This window comes from Aotus nancymaae, unplaced genomic scaffold, assembly GCF_030222135.1.
Source record: "Aotus nancymaae isolate 86718 unplaced genomic scaffold, 86718_ANA_hifiasm-v0.15.2.pri h1tg000004l, whole genome shotgun sequence".
Taxonomy (NCBI): domain Eukaryota; kingdom Metazoa; phylum Chordata; class Mammalia; order Primates; family Aotidae; genus Aotus; species Aotus nancymaae.
This window is the reverse complement of record NW_026988415.1, coordinates 10,191,749-10,214,900: the sequence shown is the minus strand read 5'-3', so window position 1 is coordinate 10,214,900 and position 23,152 is coordinate 10,191,749. Positions and strand designations below refer to the sequence as shown.

The window sequence follows — 23,152 nt, the reverse complement described above, 5'->3', positions numbered from 1 at the left end:
ATTCTCGTTGGTTTCGACGAACATCTTTATTTCTGCCTTCATTTCAGTGTTTATCCAGTCCACATTCAAGAGAAAGTTGTTCAGTTTCCATGAGGCTGTGCAGTTCTGGGTTGGTTCCTGAATTCTGAGTTCCAACTTGATTGCACTGTGGTCTGAGAGACTGTTTGTTATGGTTTCCGTTCTTTTGCATTTGCTGAGGAGTGATTTACTTCCAATTATGTGGTCAGTTTTAGAGTAGGTGTGATGTGGTGCTGAGAAGAATGTATATTCTGTGGATTTGGGGTGGAGAGTTCTGTAAATGTCTATTAGGTTTGCTTGGTCCAGGTCTGAGTTCAAGTCCTGGATATCCTTATTAATTTTCTGTCTTGTTGATCTGTCTAATATTGACAATGGTGTGTTAAAGTCTCCCACTATTATTGTGTGGGAGTCTAAGTCTCTTTGTAAGTCTTTAAGAACTTGCCTTATGTATCTGGGTGCTCCTGTATTGGGTGCATATATATTTAGGATAGTTAGCTCTTCTTGTTGCATTGATCCTTTTACCATTATGTAATGTCCTTCTTTGTCTCTTTTGATCTTTGTTGCTTTAAAGTCTGTTTTATCAGATATGAGAATTGCAACTCCTGCTTTTTTTTTTTGCTCTCCATTTGCTTGGTAAATCTTTCTCCATTCCTTTATTTTGAGCCTTGCGCATCCTTGCATGTGAGATGGGTTTCCTGGATACAGCACACTGATGGGTTTTGGCTTTTTATCCAATTTGCCAGTCTGTGTCTTTTGATTGGGGCATTTAGTCTATTTACGTTTAGGGCTAATATTGTTATGTGTGAATTTGATACTGCCATTTTGATGCTAGCTGGCTGTTTTACCCGTTGGTTGATGCAGATTCTTCATTGTGTTGATGCTCTTTACCATTTGGTATGTTTTTGGAGTGGCTGGTACTGGTTGTTCTTTTCTATGTGTAGTGCCTCTTTCAGGAGTTCTTGTAAAGCAGGTCTGGTGGTGATGAAATCTCTGAGTACTTGCTTGTTCACAAAGGATTTTATTTTTCCTTCACTTATGAAGCTTAGTTTGGCTGGATATGAAATTCTGGGTTGAAAGTTCTTTTCTTTAAGGATGTTGAATATCAGCCCCCACTCTCTTCTGGCTTATAGTGTTTCTGCTGAGAGATCTGCTGTGAGTCTGATGGGCTTCCCTTTGTGGGTAACCCGACCTTTCTCTCTGGCTGCCCTTAGCATTTTCTCCTTCATTTCAACCCTGGTGAATCTGACGATTATGTGCCTTGGGGTTGCTCTTCTTCAGGAATATCTTTGTGGTGTTCTCTGTATTTCCTGGACTTGAATATTGGCCTGCCTTGCTAGGTTGGGGAAGTTTTCCGGGATAATATCCTGAAGAATATTTTCCAGCTTGGATGCATTCGCTTCGTCACATTCAGGTACCCCTATCAAACATAGATTAGGTCTTTTCACATAGTCCCATATTTCTTGTTGCCTTTGTTCATTCCTTTTTACCCTGTTTTCTCTAATCTTGCCTTCTCGTTTTATTTCATTGAGTTGATCTTCAACCTCTGATATCCTTTCTTCTGCTTGGTCAATTCAGCTGTTGAAACTTGTGCATGCTTTGCGAAGTTCTCGTGTTGTGTTTTTCAGCTCCATCAATTCACTCATATTCCTCTCTAAGTTGTCCATTCTCGTTAGCATTTCGTCAAATCTTTTTTCAAGGTTCTTAGTTTCTTTGCATTGGGTTAGAACATGTTCTTTTAGCTCACGGAAGTTTCTTATTACCCACTTTCTGAAGGCTGATTCTGTCATTTCATCACACTCATTCTCCATCCAGTCTTGTTCCCTTGCTGGTGAGGAGTTGTGCTCCCTTGTAGGAGGAGAGGTGATCTGGTTTCGGGTGTTTTCATCCTTTTTACACTGGTTTCTTCCCATCTTTGTGGATTTATCCACCTGTCGACTTTGTAGTTGTTGACTTTCTGATTGGGTCTCTGAATGGCCATCCTGTTTGTTGATGATGAAGTTATTTCTGTTTCTTAGCTTTCCTTTTAACTGTCTGGCCTCTCTGCTGTAGGACTGCTGAGGTCCACTCCAGGTCCTGCTTGCCTGGGGATCACTTGCAGCAGCTGCCAAACAGTGAAGGTTGCTACCAGTTTCTTCTGCTTTGTCCCTGAAGGATACCTGCCAAATGTCAGTGTGAGCTCTCCTTTATCAGGTGACTCTTTGGATATATGGGGGTCAGGGAGCTTCTTGAGGAGACAGTCTGTTCTTTATAGTAGCTCAAGTGCTGAGCTGTCAGCCCCATTGTTCATTCAGAGCTGCTTGGCAGGTAAGTTTAAGTCTGCAGCAGCAGAACTCATAACCCCCTTTTTTTCCCCCAGGTGTTCTGTCCCCAGAAGTTAGGGCTTTATGAGTTTCCACTGTGCTGCTGCCTTTTTTTTTCTTCAGGGCTGCCCTGCCCACAAGGAGGCAGCCTAGTCACTCTCAGCCTGCAGAGGCTACGCTCAGCTGCTGTGGGCTCCACCCAGCTGCAGTGTGAACTTCCCTGCAGTCCTGTTTATATGGGTGTAGTTAGAACTGCCTAAGGAACGGTGTCCCGCCTCCGTAGTGATGGACTCTCTCTGTAATGGCGGGTTGCCTTGGCAATGGCAGGTTGCCTCAGCAACTGCAGGCTGCCTCAGGAATGGCGGACTGTCTCTGTAGTGGTAGAGTGCCTCCGTAATGGCAGACGCCCCTCCCCCACAGAGCTGGACCATCCCGGGTTCAGCTGTGTTTGTTGTGAAAGTCTCAACCCAGAGCGTTTTCAATTGCTGGTTTTTTGTTCTTATTTTTGTTTTTGTGGGGGTGGGACCAGCCAGGCCTGATCACCTGGCTCCCTGCCTCAGAGCCTTTTGTTTTTTAGTTGAATGGTCGGCTCTCTACCAGGTGACCTGGTTGCCTGTTGAATAGGTGCCAGGATCTGTGTGATTTCCCGTGCGGTGACCCACTGCGCCAGCTGAAACCGCAGCTCTGAGATTCGTTGCGCTTTTTTGCCCGGGAATCTCCTGGCCTGGCTCCCTGTTTCAGCTCCCGTTGCTGGCTAAGAGGGAACACAGTCTCGTTTACTCTGCACTGGGAACCGCTGCACCGGGGCACAGGCAAAACAGCCGCATTGGCCAAAACAGCCACCCTGGCGACCCGTGGGGCTCCTCCGCCTGGCAGTCTCCTGGTCTGTGGGCAGTAAAAATCCGTCTGGAAATGCAGCGTCCACTCACCGTCTGCGCTTTCACTCGGACCTGCAATCCTGAGCTGCTCCTAACCGGCCATCTTGGATCTCTCTCCTCCGTATTTTCCTTTCAATGTGATTTTTCCAATTGACATCATATTTAAAACTTATTTCCCCTGTCCCCAGTATAAGTAATACATTTGATTTAACTTATACTTTTGGCTTTTTTTTCTTTCATTTTTCTTTTTGCATTTTAAAGCACGTAACATTTGAGAGTCTTAGTGTATATATATGTGTTCGTATATATATGTATCTCATACACACATATGTATACATTCAATTTGCTGCAAAATGCTTGCTACTTAAAACTCTGTAATATAAAATCTAAAAAATGAATATTCCTATGTCTAGAATATTAATATAACATAAAGGTGAACAAAACAATAAGTATTAACATCTATAAAATAACATTGTATAAATCTGTATAATCCTTTGTAATTTTTGATGTACCATTCTACTCATTTTGTATACAGACCTTTGATTTTTGATGTACCATTCTACTCATTTTGTATACAGACCTTTGCTAAGAGAATAGATTTTAACTGTTCTCACCACAAAAAAAAAATGGTAACTATGTGAGGTGATAGATGTGTTAACTAACTTGATGTGGTAATCATTTCACACTATCTATTCATCTATCTATATATATATAGATGCTCATATATATATATGAGCATCACATTGTATACTTTAAATATATATAATTTTGTCAATTATATATCAATAAAGCTGAAGAATTAATGGATATGCTAATTACCATATTTTTGATCATTACACATTGTATACAAGTATCAAAATTTCACACTGTATTTCATAAATATGTATAATGATCATGTGTCAATGAAAAATAATAAGAAAACTTTTTTTAAGAATGATATACAAAAACTTCCATTTTATTTCATTCTAGGGGGAAAAAAAGAGGATACCAAAATTCTGAAAAAGTTTCGTTAATTTTCCTCAAATCACATAAACAGGCCATAGCTTGCCCGGCCTAAATCCTCGACTTCTGGCACCTAAACTATTGCTCTTTTCATCACACTCAGTAAAACCTCATTCTGTGAACTCAAATTTCTAATCACATTGGCCTGGAACACTGAACCAGAGACTCCTACAGCTAGATGTGTATGTGAGTTTATGCTAATAAATAAAGAATACTTCTTTAAAACGTCCAAGCTATTGTCATTATCCAAACTGGAGGATTGCCCAGAACTTCTCTTCTCCGGACAATCATGCACCACTTCAATCTGAAATACAGAAAATAAAAGTTAAATTAGCATCTCTGTATGTATAGTTCTTCTTCAAGGCTATCTACTTCAAATTAAGTTTATTCTAATCCTAACTCTGAAGATAAATTGAAAAATAAAACTATGACTTTTCTTCAAAATAACTTTGATATGTGCTAGTAAAAAGTGACTTAAGTTGCCTAAGAAAACAGATTTATGATACTAATTAGAACTTATTTTGTATATTAACTTTTCAATTATTTGGCATTCTTGGAAAATGAGGTTGATTCATAAAAAGTTGATTTTCTAGATAACTAAAGTGCATTCATTGAGGAACTAAACATGTTTTTAACCATAGTGATTTTTTGATGGAAACTTTTCTAGAAAATATTACATGAATCCTTGAATTATTTAATCAAAGACACACAGCATAACTGATCCTTTTCTTTTATTTTTTTTTTCTAAGATCTGGGGCAAGCTAGAAGATCCTTTTCCTAACGATTTAATGACATCATCATAAATTTGAATATGATAAAATCTAATAACGTACTCCAGGGATACTAAAACCTGCAGAACTCTATTCTTTCTTGAAATAACTGTAACCTGTACATCTCCGTCTCTACTCCCTGCCACATATTAGTTGTTATAAGTTGCCTCCCTAATTCTAAGCCATTTCCTTATTTTACAGACTCTAAAGGACTTGGACTGGCCTACTGAGTCAACTGCAAAAGATTTGTGATGGTTATGTGTTCTTACGAAGCATTTGGGTCAGGCGCAGTGGCTCACGTCTATAATCCCAGCACTTTGGGAGGTTGAGGCAGGCATATCACCTAAGGTCGGGAGTTCGGGATCAGCGTAACCAACATGGAGAAACCCTATCTCTACTAAAAATACAAATTTAGCCAGGCATGGTGGCACATGCCTGTAATCCCAGCTACTCAGGAGGCTGAGGCAGAAGAAGCACTTGAACCCAGGAGGCGGAGGTTGCGGTAAGCCGAGGTTGCGCCATTGCACTCCAGCCCAGGCAATAAGAGCGAAACTCTATTGCAAAAAAAAAAAAAAAAAAAAAAAGAAGAAGAAGAAGAAGAAGAATCTAATCTAATCTCAGCTGTATTGGACAGCCGAGCTTGCCAAAAGCCTGACCTCCAAGTAAATGTAACATTGCTTTGTGACAACTAGAACTCAGCTAAATATTTCCCCAAAATGTGACCTACTTATTACAAATGAAAGAAACAAACATGTATTACAACTTTCGATATATTAGGCAGGCACAGTTCTAGCTGCTTAACACATATAATTATGTTCAATCCAAACAGCATTTAGCAAGTGATGGCATTCTTTTTCTCATTTTAAGTATGGGAAAACTGAGGCTCAGAGAGATTTTATAACATAGCCATGGTTGCATACTTAGTAAATGATGAAACAGTATAAAGCCCAAGGGTCGAAGCCCATAGTCTGCCACCTTTATCAAGCTCCCTCTTCCAGGGTGTGCTCTGATTTGTTATGTCTGGCAAATGTACCAGGTGTTATCAATATTTTAATACCATAATGAAAACTAAAAATATTGTACACTTCACTTATCAGATAGTAAATGGATATCAGATATCTATTATTCCTGACAGGTTTACTGGAAAAATTTGAAACATATATTTATACTTTTAAATACCTAAGAGTTGTGCAAATTGATTTGAATTGGGAAAATGCAGTTTGGAACTATATTTACCAGCTGTAAACTGCACCAAAAAATAGACAGAGCCACAGCCTCATATTTTTTTCCTTGGGGATATACAACTGAATAAATCCATATGGAAAATGTAAGGTATCATGAGTCGAAACTACAACTGTAAGACATGTAATACTATAGAATTTGGCATTCACCCTGTTTCCTTCTTGAAACCAGAAGTTGTAGCTGTACAACATAATAACCAGGCCTAGTATATCAGTATAGGCAATTCGCTAGGCTGCTATTAATTATATTAAAACTTAGAGCATTATCATATGCCACACATGTTCAAAGTACTTCACAAATATTAGATTATTTTGTCCTTAACTCCATGGTGAGAATGTTCTATTCATATCCCCATTTTATATGTGGAAACAGTTCCAGAGAATTTACCCAAGTTTATATAGCCAGTAAGTGATGTAACTGGGATTAAAAGCCAGGTAGTCTAGTTCTACAATTTGTACCACTATGCTATACTACCCCTTAAAAATATGTTCTCATCTTTATTTACCACAAAAAAAATACACACAAAGAAAATGTGGGGTCTTGGGGACTGGGAGCAGTGGCTCATGCCTGTAATCCCATGTTGGGAGATCAAGGCAGGAAGATTACCTGAGGCCAAGAGTTTAAGACCAGCCTTGGCAACATAGCAAGACCCTGTCTACCAATAAAAAAAGTGTTAAAAAATATTAGCCATGCATAGTGGCACATGCCTGTAGTCTAAGATACTCAGGAGCCTGAGGTGGGAGGATTATTTGAGCCCAGGAGTTTGAGGCTGCCATGAGTTATGATCACACCAATGTATTCCAGCCTGGGCAACAGAGCGAAACCCTGTCTCAAAAAAAAGAGAGAAAAGAAAATGTGGGATGTTGTATCTATGATGAGTCTACTTCTTTACAGGTATCAGACTATCACGGATAACTGAGAGGAAGGGAATCTTGTATCTAACAATGAGTAAGCAGAATGGGTGCAGTGGCACACACCTGTAGTCCCAGTTACTCAGGAGGCTGAAGTGGGAGGGTGGCACGAGCCCAGGAATTAGAGGCAGCGGTGAGCTATGTAGCCCCTGTGAATAGCCACTGCACTCCAGCCTTGGCAACATAGTGAGACCCCGTCTCTAAAAAAATTTAAAAACAAACAAAAAAAGAATGGATATCTTCTTTGAGCTCTGAGTTAGCCTCTGCATGGTACATTAGAACCTGTCCTGTGTGCTTCATACTTGTAGGACTGGAATTGCTCATGAAAGAAAGTTTCTCCTGCAAAAAGGTGCAATGCTTATTTTCAATTATTGAAGTGATGGTGGGTGGTGGTAAAAAGAAGCTGGAACATATAGGAGATGTTCTACACAAATGATTCTAACCTTGGGCCAGGACTTGAGAAACGGCTCATACTGAGAAACTAGCATATCTGGTGATATGCCAGCAATGCAGTAAAACACAATGCAGTAGCAGGGTTTTCTTTCTTTTAAACAGTCTTTCAAAGACACAATATTGGTCTAGTGAATGAAAAATATGGTTTAAGGCACATACCAACTCTACAACAAAAGCAATAAAGTCAATTTTGAATTAATTAATGATATTTACTTTTAAGTTGCTCTGACTTTGTCTCCAAGTCTTCTTCCCTGGTAGAGAAATGTGAAGGAAGAATTTCAAACCAGAATTAAAGTCAGTACTTTTAATAAAAATACATACATATTTATTAAATAATTTGAGTTAATATTCCAATATGTTTATATTGGCATTTTTAAATCACACTATAGAAAATAATGATTGGTTGGACTTACATGATTTCAGCTTCTTATTGAGCATGATTTTACTATACATTCACCCCTTCTCTCATTCGTCAAACATTCACTTACTTGCAAAGCATTGAGGTAGGGGTTAGTGCTCATAATTATTTGCAGATTTAGTATTGATTCTGACACAAAAACATTTAATCAAATTGTAGCTCATTAACTCAATCAAAAAGAATTTTGAAAAAAATCTAAGTTTAATCTACTAATTATAGCATCTAACATTTATCTGTTACTTTCTACATATTCAGCGCTGTTCTAAGAGCTATGCATAAATCTTCTTTTTTAATAGTCGAAATCATCTTAAGAGGTAGGTAACGACTTCTATCCCTATCTTTTAGATAAGGAACTAAGATTAATATCTTGTCCAAGAAGCAGAGGTGGTATTCAAATTCACATAATCTAGTCTCAGAATGTTTCTAACCACCATATAAACATTTCCAAAGCATGATAAAATGCTAAAATATTTCATCAAAATTGCAAATCTTTCATCTTTATTTTTTAAATGTTTATTTTAAAAAGGGTGAGCCACTGTATTATTAAGCACGGAATTCAGATGTTTCTACAAAGCCAAAGGCATGGTCCAATAAAAGACTAGATTGTTTAGATTCTAATTCTCAGGGCTGCTGAAAAGGCTGCTGTTACTCACACAGGCTGCATGGGTCCCTTCTCTCCATGAAAGGAACAAATCTTTTGTCCTTCCCTCCTCAGCAGGAGCCAATGTCAGACATACTCAGGAAAACGATGGGCTGTTATGTTCTCTAGACTCTATACTTCACTTTCACTTATTAAAATATATTTTATAACTAAACTTCATGTTTATATAATCATATATAAATATATATTAAACTTAGTGGGAACTATCATACAAAATTAACTTCTCAATGAATACTAATATGCTCCACTTTAAAGAAACCTGTTCTACAGAGATCCAAACTTATTTCTAAAGGTAACTTGAGAAGCAATTATTACTTTTGCTAATTAATTCTTTGCAAATACATGAAGAGATACAAAATAAATATATGCACAACTTATGAGAAACACATTCTGCAAAGCAAGATAGATGTGTTCATTTTCTAACAATACATATAAAACAACTGAGTACCTACACCATATGCTAAGCTCTGTGTTTGGGATACAAAGATAAATTGCACGTAGTTTTTGCCCTTACAGAGCTTAGTTTAGCAACAGAGACAGAAAACAGACAATTCGTTAAAGCCAAGAAGAAATTCAGGGGTGCTTGTTATCACATAGCACAAACACCTAAGCAAACAGGGGTGTAAGGAAGGAGGAGATGTGGGGAGGAAAAGCTTACCTGAAGGAAGCGGCCTAGAGATAGGAAATCTGATGGAGGAGTAGAAGCTAACATGTGGGAAAGGGAGAGGAAAGGGAATAGTGTCCCAGAAAGAGAACAGTGTGTGTAATGTCCACAAGGTAAGACACCTAGGAAAGGGAAGAAAAAGTGGGTAGGTAAGTGGAAGAGACAGAAAGACTGTCACAGTTGTCAAGGCCAGAGATGATGTTAGCTTAGACTAGGAAAGTGGCAGTAAGGATAGCAGTGGGGATGAAAAAAAAAAGTGGATAGATTTGAGAGAGATACTTAGTAGGGACATCGAATTTTTGACCAATTAGACGTAGGGCATAAGTGAGAAGGAAGAACAAAAGCCCCAGGCTTGGGCAACTGGGGAAATCATAGTGCCATTCACCAAGATGAAGAGTAGAAAGACTGCAGGAAAGAGGAGTTAATCTGAGGTATGTTGAGTCTGAGTTGCCTATGGGAAATTCAGAAAGGCAAATTATAAATAGAGATCCAAAGTTTAGAAGAAAGATGTAGGCTAAAGATACAGATTTAGCAGCTCAAGTCACATTTTACATCTTATACCTCGCTGTCAATGTCTCACATTCTCAATAACTACACTCTATATTCAATGTTAATTCTACAAATATTTATTACATCTTGCTAAGTGCCAGGTACTGTGCTAGGTGCAGAATTATATTTGACAAAAAAAGAAAAAAACTAAAATAAAAAGAAAGAAAAAAACAGTTTGATTCATTTTTATAAGAAAGTAATACTTATGTTTTTAGGTGGCCAAATTTTATATATGTGGCTTAGCGATTAAAAGTCTAAAGAAATTGTTTAGAATGGATTGTTACAATCCCTATTACTCACAGAGCAATTAGGTAAAATTAACAAGGTTTGTAGCAAAAATAATGTTTTGATTTAATTTACAAAGAATGATGCATAATAGATAAAATCATTTATCCATCCATGCCATTTATTTATTAGACTGCCTTCACCCTTATAAATACATTAGGCAGTCTCAAACTGAAGCAAATCCAAGCTACTCCTAACAAAAAGTTGGATCATGAAGTATCTTAAACAAAAGAAAGCCTGATTCATTTTAGCATCTCCAACTGTTTTCCTTTATTCTTTTTGGGGGGTCATTTCATGAAAGACATTGAGTTTAGAAGCATAATCTACATTTTATATAGTCATTTTCCAATGTAAGTATAATACAAAGAGAAGAATGGATGGTTATTATGAAAAACAGGAAAAAGTTACTTGCAGTTAGAATGCAAGAATAAACTGCTGCTGTTTTTAGATGCCAAACTAATTTTTCACATGTACACAAACTCAGAAAAATGTATTGGCAAAAGTAATATAATAAAGATGGATACCTTTTGAATAAAATTTACATACTTGAAAGAAAGAGTCTCCAACTTCCACTGCAGAAGGAAATTGTAACGCCATTAAATAAGAATATCAGAAAGAAATAATGAAACAATACAAAACAAAATGTGCTAATGAGTGACCAATGACTTGCATGGATCTGTGAGTCTCCTCAAAACTCTGTTCCTCAACCCAAGGTGCACCACTTCAAGAACCTCTTCAGAGGAGTTGAGATTTTAGAGGACAATTAAGCAAGCACGTTTAACCAGAGGAAATGACTAGTCCAGTTTATCAAGTTTTTTTTTATACTCCTCAATTTTTTTCACCCTATCTTTACGATAACCCATTGGAGTCAGTAGGTATTATCGTCCTTATTGTCCAAGCAAGGAAACTGAGGCTAAAGAAGCTAAGAGAACTGTTCAAGGACATACAGCCAGTACATGGAGCCAGAAATCTAACTGAGGTCTGTCTTCTGCTCAAGAATATCAACATATTTCATTTTTATTCTCATAGCCATTGGGTTTTATTCCCTTATTGTTTTTTATTTTATCTTTACTCTTTTTTCCAGTAGTTTTAATATTCCCTATATCTTTGATATATCTTTGATATAGTCAACATTATTCATTTAAGACATTGCTTAGAGTTTTATTTTTAAATATATTTCTATATTTCATAAGTATTCAATATGTAACTTTCATAATCTTAGCCTAGTTACCTGCTTTCATCACCTTTTTAAAATCTGAACCATGCTAGATATAACCTATCATTTTTATGCTCATTATCCTTGGCTCAAGCCTTCTCTGAATTCCAAAGTGGTTCCTCTACACTAATGAAGCTTCTGATTCCATTTAGATCAGATAGACCGACTTTACTCCCATCTTCATCCATTCCACTTTCTTAGGGCCCTAAAGACCAAATTACTCTCCTCTAAGAAGCCGTGAAGGCAGCTCAAGGGAACCCCTGAGCTATCTATATCCAGAGTAGTTCAACACATTATGAGGATAATTATTATTTCCATAGAACTTAGAAAGAAAGTAGATATTACATGGATAAAACTAGAAAATTAAAACTAGAAAATGAACTCTGTAACAGTAAATTACGAACAAAATTATTCTACTTAACAGCATTTATTTAGAAAAGGGAATCCATTCAATTATCTAACTCATTCATTTACTAGAAACTTGTAAGAACCAAGTTATATTTCACCACTATGCAATATATCCATGTAACAAAACTGTATGTACTTGTACTCCCTAAATTTATACAAATAAAAAAGGACCAAATCATAGCTTATCTAGAGTAGCAGTAAATATGTGTATCTGTGTATGTGTGTGTGGTGTGTGTCCATGCACACATGTATATACACTTCATATATTTTCCTTTACCTGCTGAAAAAAAAATGTAAGTTTAATGCTGGTAAAATTATCATACTCATTTGCAAGGCTGGAGTACTCAGTACTGAGATGTTCACAATTCCTGGTACTGTACTATATTACTACTATGTTTTACTACTGTACAATAACCTCAATTTGACTCTTGCTTTGCACAATATAAATATGACCAAAGATGCTAAAGTGAAATTTCCATCTATCAGCATTGAAGAATAAACTATTTACATCAAGAGTAACAACATAAACAATAGCAAGAAAAAAAGAGATAAAGTAAGATATTTTACCATGTTTAAATGAAAAAAATGATGCTCTAGATCTGATCAAATTTTCAGATGTGGGTACCACAAATTGAACTGGCCTCACATGCTTATCTTCCAGGTTCCTGAAACCAGCCTGCTGGTTCTCAAATATACTTCGAATGTTTTCAAGCTTGAGTTGTATAGTCTTCATTTGAACCTGCAGGTTGCATAAGAATTACATTAAATATTTTCTGAAATGAGGTCATTACAAACCCTGCTACATTTCTCAGACTCAAATAGTCAAAACAAATTAGAGTTTAAAATATAACTACAAGAAATTTAGAAAAGTAAGAAAACAGACTTTGTATTATGTTCACATGGATATGAAACCAAAATTTCAACCAAAACCTCAACCAAAACAACCTGAGGAAAAAAATTACCAAGAAGCAGTCATGAAATTGGTCACTGCATAGAGTGATTTGCCCTTCATTGGCTGAAACGGATAATGGCTGGAAAAGAAGGCATATCGCTCTTTCTTGTTTAGCATAAGAAAGTCACCAAGTTATAAAAACAATCAAATGAATAACATTGGTATAATACTTTGTTACATTTACCCTGCAGGGACACTCTTGTTATAGTTCTCAATGTTGCAACAGGCTCTTCAGAGCCACCAATGGATAATGTACCTTCCTACCTCTCCTAGATGCTTTGAGGCAGCTAGAGTTAAGCTTGGTTGCTTCCAGAGAATCACTTGGCTACTGCCATGACTACGTTTCTGATTTCCTGGGGCACCGTCTAGGATATTCTGCTGAGCATGGATCTAGATACTGCTCCAACCTTAGAGTCAACTACTTATTTTAGCAGCAAATAGCATCACAAATGGTCTTATATTCAACGTGGAGAATCCTTCATGTCATTTCCAACGGGGCAGCACTGAACTAATCTATAGCTCTCCATCCTGTTAACATCAACTTCTGCCTGCTCCTCCTTCCCCAAATCCTATCTTTATCCTTTCATTCTCAGACTGAGTAGGAAAGCCACATCATCCACAGAGCATCTACTGATGGTCACTGCAGCACAAAGGAAAGATGTTTGGGGTAGAGTACTCTTGACATGCCCCCAACATTCTATTATAGAAGAGCTTTGGGCCTTTCTCCAGTGATGCACAACAAAATATGTGTGAGAACTCCTTGCACACAAAAAGAGTATTAAAATAATGGAGTTGGAGCTCAAAAAGGAAATTCTTCTTCATTATATAGCAAACATATGCCTTTGAATTCTTTGATGCTTGACAGTGGCACTACTATCACCCCTAAGAGGGCAATGTAAGTGCAATTTGACATAAAGTTAGCTGTGAGGTAGTAAAACTCCTACCCACACTACTGCAATTGTAATTTTCTTTAAATGTTTATTTGAAAATTAAAAAAAAACTCTACCTTAAGTTCAGGAGATAATATTACATCAAGTTCATACTGCAGTGTTTCAGGTTCATAATTTATAAAGGGTAGAGCCATTTCAAGAAAATTTTCAATGTCTTGAAGAGCTTTCTGAGCATCTTCTTTGGACTGAAACTTATCTATTTCCTGATTAGCCAGAAGACATTCCCCTTCATCACAGCATTGACGAGCCTGGTGAGAAAATCAGGAAGAAAAAAACAAGAATTAATAAAGAGAAAACATATTTGTCCATTAAATGAGTGGTTCTCAGCCCCTGGCTTCTGTGAGTCGCAATTGCTTTCAGAGCTATTAAAAAAATAATAAAGATATCTAGGTTCTGCCCCCCAAAATTCTGATTCAGTAGCTCTGGGCCATAAGTTGGGCATTTATACTTTCAGAGAGCTCCACAGATATTGCTGATATGCAGTCAAGGTTGGAAAACACTGCATTTATTTCACAACAATTAATTTATTCTGCAGCAGGAGTCTGACCATTTTCTCAACACTAACACTTCAATTGCATGTGATTTTCCCAAAATCAATAACTGAAATATGAAATTCTTAGAAAAATATAAAGTATAATACAAATGCTTAATGACTGCTAAGGACAAGAATAATGGTTCCTTACCAAAGACTGAGATGTAAAGATTAAAATGTTTATGTTCAGATATAATGTCTGTAAGTGGTACCCCTATTTTATATTCCACTGCCAACACCAGATCCATATGATGACCTGTCAATTCATTGCCTAATCATGAAAAGGGTCAAACGCACAAACCATGGAGGAATATTTTCCAGTCACTGTTTAATATTTTATTTCTGTACTATGAAATGTGAAAGGAGTTTCAGCCTTTAGCAAAATGCCCCTCAGGCTTTTAAAAATGTTTCGAGTACAAACCATCACCAGTGGAGGCTTCAGAGTTGTACCCAAAATAGAAAGGAAGCCATTACTCCACAATTTCAATATTTAGAACAAAGGGCAAAATTTGAACTATATTGGATCTTCCATGAATAGTTCATTGACAGATGGATGAAAAAATCAGAATCAAATTCAGCCCTTCAGACCTCTTACAAATTTAATTCCAAAACTATACCAGTCCCTGACCATATAAACTCTGAGAAGATAAAGGGTATTCTATGAGGCAGAAGGGTAAAGTGTTGCAGGCTAGCAGGATCTGGAAAAAAATGTTCATTCCTTTTCAGAAATGAATCATTTCCCATTACACTACCTGCTGTAGTAGTTTATGTATTTTGAAGGTCCTGCTGAGCTGTATCCGTTTTGCTTTGATCTCATTAACCAAAATATCAGAAAGGTAACGTAGCTCATTGCACCTCTGGCAGATTAAATCAAGTGCATAATGGTGATTTGCTGCAAGCTTGTGTCCATGTAATATCACAAACTGGGCCTTTGCTAATAGCTCCTGATTTTAACAAAGAAAGACAATAATGAATACATGATCTCTGTTCCTATAGAGAAAAAAAGAAAATAATTAAGGAGCAAATTGTTTGAGCAAGAAGGATATATTGCCAAAAATATAATTTGATGTATACTTCTTCAGGCTGCAAAAAAAAAAAATAAATAAAAAGCCTTAAGATCACAATAATTAGCTGCAGCAGTGATGTCATTAGAAGCTCATGAATTTCTGGTTATAGAAACCAAAAATTTTACATCACACCCAGAATGTGAATGAGATTTTTTTTCTTCTAATATTTGTGGATTTAGAAGAGAACCACCTATATTAAATGAGGTATACACACCAGCCAAATGTACTTCATATCATCTTGGCCTTAGAAATCTCATCAGAGTTGTCATGTACCTGGACTACTTAACATACCTGAAGTCATAGGATTTCTATGTCAAAAAATAACCCTTAGTGGCCTTGCCTCCACTCTGTCAACTACTTGCTCCCCCCAGTGCAGAGACTCAATCCTAGTGGGAGTTCAAGAAATGTTTGTCAAACTAAACAAAACTGAAACCCAGAAAGAGGAAATGACTGGCCTCTCTACCTAGTGGGAAAACCAGGTTTAAAATGGAGAGCTGTTATCTAATGGAGATATACTTTCAATTTTATAAGATAGAAAAGTTCTGGAGCTATTGTACAACAATAGGAATTTACTTATCACTACTGAACTAAACCCTTAAAAATGATTAAGATGGCAAATTTCATATTATGCATTTTTATCACAATTAGAAATGGAAAGTCATTAAATGGAAAAAAATTAAGTCCCCCTTAGTTTCCAAACCAGTTTGCCTCCTCTTTCTACTATACCATAGGGATATGTAACCTGTCCCATGATCACAGAGATCTACAAGCATAATTCCAGAACTAGTTATCATAACTGTTGCTTCTTCAATATTTGTTTTCACATACTCATGGTTCACCCAGAAATCTGTTTGTATGCTGAGAATCCATCCTAAAAAGCATGGCCTTGCTCTCACATAAAAAGCATGGCCTTACTCTCACATAAAAGCTAGAGTTTTTTTAAGTATTAAAGCCATTAGTCCAAACTTTAAGACTAGCAGAAATAATAAAAACTGCTTCTGTTGAGTACTTACTACATAGCCCAGTGGTGTGCTAGGTGCTTTATATACATCTAAATGAATACTCACAATTGTCCTGCAAAGTAGGTCATTTTATCCCCAATGTATAGATGAGGACATGGAAGATTAGAAATCAATTTACTCAAGTTCACAGATAGTAAAAATAAGTAGATCTCTCTGTGTGAGTCTCTATTTGGTTAAACTGCATATATCATAAAGTGGGCATTTAAGGAATTATGTCCTTATATGTTTCCATCATTTCCAAGCACCATATATCATTCTGAATACACATTTTTCTAGCTTCTCCGAAATAATTTATGCCCTTGCTGCCATTGGTGGGCTTGAAAGAGTTCATGCTATTGTCTCAGAGACATCCTTTTACAGCTACATGACACATCTGTAGTGTCACCCTTGGCCCACATTGAACAAAACAGAATATAGACCAATATGATTGTGCCTAATATACAGAATGTGCCTAATATACAGAATGTTGTTAAGATGGGAGGAGGGCGAGGAATAAAAGACTACAAATAGGGTGCAGTGTATACTTCTTGGGTGACAGGTGCACCAAAATCTCACAAATCACCACTAAAGAACTTACGCATGTAACCAAACACCACCTATACACCAATAACCTATGGAAAAATAAAATAAAGAAATTCATAATAAGGGTTTATACCACCTAGTCCCACCAAAGCATATCTATTATGCTGTATAAATATAGCAAACATCTAAAACACAATCTTACCTGAGATTTTTCATCTAAGTTTTCCAATTTTTTTATTTTTTGTTTTACTTGAGCTATAGTCCCTGTTACATCAGCCAGTTCTGCTTGTTGGTTTAACAGAAATTCAACTTCAGTCACAAGCTAAAAGTAGGAAACAAAGAGCTTTTAAAACATAAAAATCGTCCCTTTATGATCAAGTTTTATACAAAATGCTTTTAAACAAAAATATTGACATGGAGAAATTGCTCATATTAAAAAATATTTTGTTATTTTATTCACAGAAATAGCTAACAGAAATCTGTTAAAATTTAACTTCATAGATATCAATGTGTACTCATGATATATAAAAGATCACCATGTACATGTGTAGGTTTATATATGAGGACAAGTATTTGCATAAATGTATAAATGTGAGGTTTATATATGAGGACATATATTTGCATAAATGTATACATGTGAGGTATGTATAGGTATATATACATTTGTGTGTGTGTGTGTGTGTGTGTGTATATATACATCTAAAACACAATCTTACCTGAGAATTTTCATCTAAGTTTATTTTTGTCATCATTCCCCAGCTCTCTGATGAATGATCCTAAAAGGAAAATCCCTCCAGAAGTAATAAGCACACCTCCCACCCAGATCTTGATCTTTAATACTGTTTCCCAGAAAAAGAAACCAGGGCGCCTCAGGGAAATGACTGATTCCATGGCTGAGGCAGAATAGGTACAGATGAACTTGGGATGTATTTTTATGCCAGAAAGTAAGAAGGTGATTTATTTAAATGTTGGAGCATGTCACAAGGATACAGCAACAGTTTGAAACACCAAAATAGTCAAGAACAGTAATAAATTATAAACCATTTAAAAAAAAACCTAGGAATTAGAAAAAAAGTCAAATCATCTCTCTTTGCTGATGATATGATTCTATATCTAGAAAACACTAAAGACTCTACCAAAAGGCTCCTAGAATTGATAAACAACTTCAAGGAAGTTTCAGGATACAAAATCAATGTACAAAAATCAGTAGCATTTCTATACACCAATAATGTTCAAGCTGAAAGCCAAATCACAAATCCAATTTCATTTACAATGGCCACAAAAAGAATAAAATATCTAGTAATACATGTAGCCTAAGGAGGAGAAAAATCTCTATAAGGAGACCTACAAAACACTGCTGAAAGAAATCATGGATGACAAAAGCAAATGGAAAAAACATTCCATGCTCATAGATTTGAAGAATAATCCCTATCACACAAATGGCCATACTGTCCAAAATAATCTACAGATTCAATGCTATTCCTGTCAAACTACCAACATTCTTTTTCACCGAATTAGAAAAACTGTTCTAAAATTCATATGAAACTACAAAATAGCTCAAATAGCGAAAGCAATCATAAGGAAAAAGAACAAAGGCAGAAATAACACATTACCCAATATCAAACTATACCAAAACAGCATAGTCCTGGTACAAATACAGACACATAGACCAATGGAACACAATAGAGAACCCAGAAATAAAGCTACACACCTAAAGCCATCTGATCTTTTACAAAATCAAGGAAAATAATCAAGGAGGAAAGGACTCCCTATTCAATAAATGGTGCTGAGATAGCTGACTAGTCATATAAAGAAGAGTGAAACTGGAACCCTACCTTTCACCATATATAACAATTAACTAAGGATGGATTAAAGATTTAAATGCAAGACATCAGGCTACAAGAATCTTGGGATAAAACCTAGGAAACACCATTCTGGACATGGGCCTTGGTAAATAATTTATTACTAAAATCTCAAAAGTAATTTCAGCAAATACAAAAATTAATATGTGAGACCTAATTAAACTAAAGAACTTTTGCATAATAAAAGAAACTATCAACAGAGTAAACAGACAACCTACAAAATGGGAGAAAATATTCACAAACTATGCATCTGACAAAACTTTAATGTCCAGAGTCTGTAAGGAACTTAAACAAACACAAAAAAATGCTCAAACAGAGAAATGCAAATCAAATGAGATGCCATCTCACGCCAGTCAGAATGGCTATTATTAAAGGGGCAAAAAGGAACAGATGCTGGTGAGGCTATGGAGAGAAGGGAACACTGATACACTGTTAGTAAGTAAATTAGTTCAGCCACTGTGGAAAGCATCCTGAATATTTCTCAAAGAACTTAAGATAGAGCTACCATTTGACCCAGCAATCCCATTACTGAGTATATACCCAAAGGAAAATAAATCATTCTATAAAAAAAAGACAATGCAATTGTATGTTCATTGCAGCAATATTCACAATAGCAGAGGCTTGGAATCAACCTTGGTGCCCATCAGTGATGGACTGGATAAAGAAAATGTGGTGCAAATACTCCATGGAATACTATGCAGCCACAAAAAAGAACAAAATCATGTCTTTTGCAGCAACATGATGCAGCTGGAGGTCATTATTCTAAGCAAACTAACATGGGAACTGAAAACCAAATACAGCATGTTGTCACTTATAAATGGAAGTTAAGCACTGGTTGCACATAGACATAAAGATAGGAAGAATAAATGCTGGCGACTGTTAAAAGAGGGAAAAGGAGGAAGGTAAGGGCTTAAAAACTATTGGGTATTATTCTCACTACCTAAGTAACGGTATCATTCACATCTCAAACCTCAGCATCACACAATATACCCATGTAACATACATGCATGTATACCCCCTAAATCTAAAATAAAACTTGAAAGTATTTTTAAAACCATTAAGTAAAAATATTTGAATCAAATAAAGAAATAAATGGAGAGAAGGGAAGGCTCTTGCTTCAGCAGAATGCCTAGTGTGGACTGATAAATGTGGACTGGACATGGGGGTTGAAAAAAATCATTATTTTGCAACCATCATAGCAAAGGTTTGTCCAGACAAGCATCATCAGTTGATGCTAAATCTATGGGGAAATTTTGATGAATAGCAGGATATTTGCATAACCTTAAATTTTCCCCCCACACATTTACTACTAATTGGAATGGGAATAAAAGTAATTTTACAGTGGAGAAATTCAACAACATCCTGAATAGACAATCAAAATCCATATCAACAATAAGAGGGAAGTAGGTGTCATTCATCTGCAGATGGGATTCTCTAAGAAGGACACTTAACTAATGTGGTATTCTAGCTGGTCATACATACTAAGTAGAATCATGAGAAGATGTCATACAAACTCCAAATGAAGAAAATTTTATTTAAAAAGGGACTATGGCTGGGCATGAGTCCTTATAGCTCATACCTGAAATCCCAGCATTTTGGAAGGCTGAGGAGGGAGGATTGTTTGAGCCTAGTAGTTGGAGACCAGCCTGGGCAACACAGTGAGACCCCATCCCTACAAAAATTTAAAAATTAGCCAGGTATGGTGGTGCATACGTGTAGTCCCAGCTACTTGGGAGGCTGAGGTGGGAGAATCGCTTAAACCCAGGAGTTTGAGGCTGCAGTAGCTATGACTGTGCCACTGTACTCCAACCTGAGAGACAGAATTATCTCAAAAAAAAAAAAAAAAAAGGACTACATTCTTCAAAATGTAGAGTCATAAAAGACAAAAGAAGGCTGTGGAAATGTTCTAGATTTAAGGACACTAAAGATACAAGCCAATGCAAGACTGGACCCTATATAGGATCCAGTTCTGAAGGAAAAATAATGCTATGAAAGACTTGACTGAGTCAACTAACAAAATTGGAATACCAATGGCAGATAATGTAAAAGTATAGCATTGTTAAAGGTACTGAATCTGATATCTGTACTATGGTTACATAACAGAATATCCCTATTAGAAAAAAATGGAAGTATTTAGGGGGAAAGGGCCATCATGAATGCAACTTACACTCAAATGGGTCAGAAAAATACATTATGTGTCAGATCAGAAAAGGTATTATCTGTATATATATATGAGGGAATACAAATAATAAAGCAAATTGAGTAAAATATTATGATTAAGTTAATCTGGGAAGAAAGTATATGAGTATTTCTATTTTTCTTATATTTGCAATTTTTCTGTAAGTTTATGTTTCTATGTGTTTTTTTAAAAGTCATGTTTCTAGACATATCAACCTGTCAACATGTCACTATGAGATACACCATATCAGTGAGATTATAATCTAAGACAAACAACAATATTGATTAAAGACAGAAATTAATGACTTGGGGAAACAGAACATAACCACAGGACAAGCATTTGGTATGGATACAAATCAATATGTAAGTGTAATCATAATGAGCATGCTCAGGAAAAGTGCTATTTTCCGTATATTCAGTTGGAGAGGAGGGAGAAATACAAATACCTAGAAGGACCAAGAGCAACTTATCCTATTCTTTCTTTAGGGAGGTTTCATGGAGAACGTTTCAAAAGACGTTTGAATCAAAGGAAGGAAAATGCTGGTGGTAACTGAGCCCTATGTCCAGAGTACAGTGCTCCTCCCAAACCTAACTCTGATGAGCAAGTGAAATACAAAGACAGTAAGCCATTCATGGGCAGAAAACAAGCTGGGCACATGCAAGAGAGAATAAGTGAGTTTTCCTTGGATCCTCTGGTGAAGTATATACTATGAAAGAGACTGTGAGAAGGTTGAACATGACTGAAAAAGGAAAAGAAACTAAATCTATGCATCTTGACCATATATGATGGATTTTTCAGGAGGGTTCAATTGGAATATACTTTTAATTATTTATTAAACTTATTTAATTTCATCTCTCAGGCTTTTCATAGAAATAAACTCCTGGATCAGAAATAAAAGCTTGTTAGGTCATACTAAATATGGTCATCATAGGTAGATGGGATTTAAAAACCAAGAAGGAAGTTGGTATTATTGTCTTGGAAAGCTATCTCATAACCTTGAACACCCTTTTTATCTACGACAAATTTGAATAACAAACCTCAAAGTAGAAAGTAACTTTGTCCCTTTCATATATATTGGTAGTTTGATACTTTCTCATAGGAAATGAGCAAGCTGAAAAAGTAGAAGTCTCCAAATTTTAGTAGAGGTTTTCTTCAGTCTAAGCCAAGGTTTGTTTATTTTTGCCTCCTTTTTTTTCTCTTCGTAGGTATAAATGGGCATCTTGCAAGACAGGATTTCTGATGATTAAGAAGTGAGAACTTCAGTATAATGAAAAAAACGTGTACAAAAAAGGTTTTAACTGACCTCTTGAAAATCCTGCTCAAACTTCCATAGTTGCAGATACTGCTCCATTTTTAATTGATGTTTTTCCCAAAATCCATCAAAAGCTGTTTCCATATCATGTACTTGAGTCAGCAACCTTAACAAAGAAAACTCAAATTATTCCTAAAAACAATTATCTGTTTTGTAAATATGTAGATAAACGTGGCCTGGACACTAAGAATTATAGACAAAATCATAGCCTATGACACTTGGTTCTACCTGTAGAGACTACCAATGTCCACAGAATCTCTTCTACAAGTAAAATCATCTCTGTCAGACAATCTAGAAATAAGTTCTCAGATTTCCAGAGGTCCAGGAATACTTTCACACTTAACATATTGCAGCAAAAATGTATAATTGCCTTTCAAAAATATCAAATAAGTAACTCTAAACCAAAAAGAGAGTACTCACTTATTAATAGTTTGCCAGTCACCACTGATCTGCTGATGATATTCTAGTCTTGAACTGACAGCTCCTTCAGTGTCAGGCACTTCTAGATTTGTTAGCAGAATTTTTCCTTCTTTGGTTACAGCTGTAATATCATTCTGTCCAAAGACACAACAGGAGTATCAGCTAATTAGTAACCTAAACTGAATGATCTGATGAGAAGGGAACATACAACTATGGCATGAAGAATGGAAACAGTAATTCTAAATAGCCTTTGCTTTCATAGCTCTCTAAAAATTCACAAAATCGTAAAATCTCAGTGCCACAAAATCCAAAAGCTGTGAGGATCCAAGAAGCCCCTGCCTCAGAGATGGATGTTGCAATTAATATAAGATCATTATGGGAAGAAGTACCATGTGCTCTATTTGTAGCCTCCTTCTCTAACTGATAGAAAATTCCAATCCAGTCCATTCCATTCTGCTAATACTTTTATTTATTTTTATTTACGTTTTTAGAGATGGGGTCTTGCTATGTTGCCCAGGACGGACCCAAACTCCTGGGCTCAAACAATCCTGCTGCCTCA

At 36.3% G+C, this 23,152-nt stretch overlaps 1 protein-coding gene across 5 annotated transcripts in view; it reads right to left on the bottom strand.

The window, feature by feature from the left end:
• MCF2 (MCF.2 cell line derived transforming sequence) overlaps window positions 1-23,152 on the bottom strand; it is a 135,415-nt gene that overhangs the window by 27,798 nt on the left and 84,465 nt on the right. For 3 of the 5 annotated variants that reach the window (XM_012469900.3, XM_012469901.3, XM_064360860.1), the window contains 8 exons: window positions 22,594-22,727; window positions 22,165-22,279; window positions 17,023-17,142; window positions 14,962-15,153; window positions 13,734-13,925; window positions 12,343-12,514; window positions 7,788-7,825; window positions 4,414-4,502 (listed from right to left, as the gene is read on the bottom strand). In XM_012469900.3, coding sequence (XP_012325323.1) covers window positions 4,414-4,502; window positions 7,788-7,825; window positions 12,343-12,514; window positions 13,734-13,925; window positions 14,962-15,153; window positions 17,023-17,142; window positions 22,165-22,279; window positions 22,594-22,727 — 1,052 coding nt within the window. Of the gene's footprint in view, window positions 1-4,413; window positions 4,503-7,787; window positions 7,826-10,675; window positions 10,724-12,342; window positions 12,515-13,733; window positions 13,926-14,961; window positions 15,154-17,022; window positions 17,143-22,164; window positions 22,280-22,593; window positions 22,728-23,152 lie in introns of all 5 variants that reach the window. The other 2 variants (XM_012469898.3, XM_012469899.3) reach the window with 1 other exon arrangement.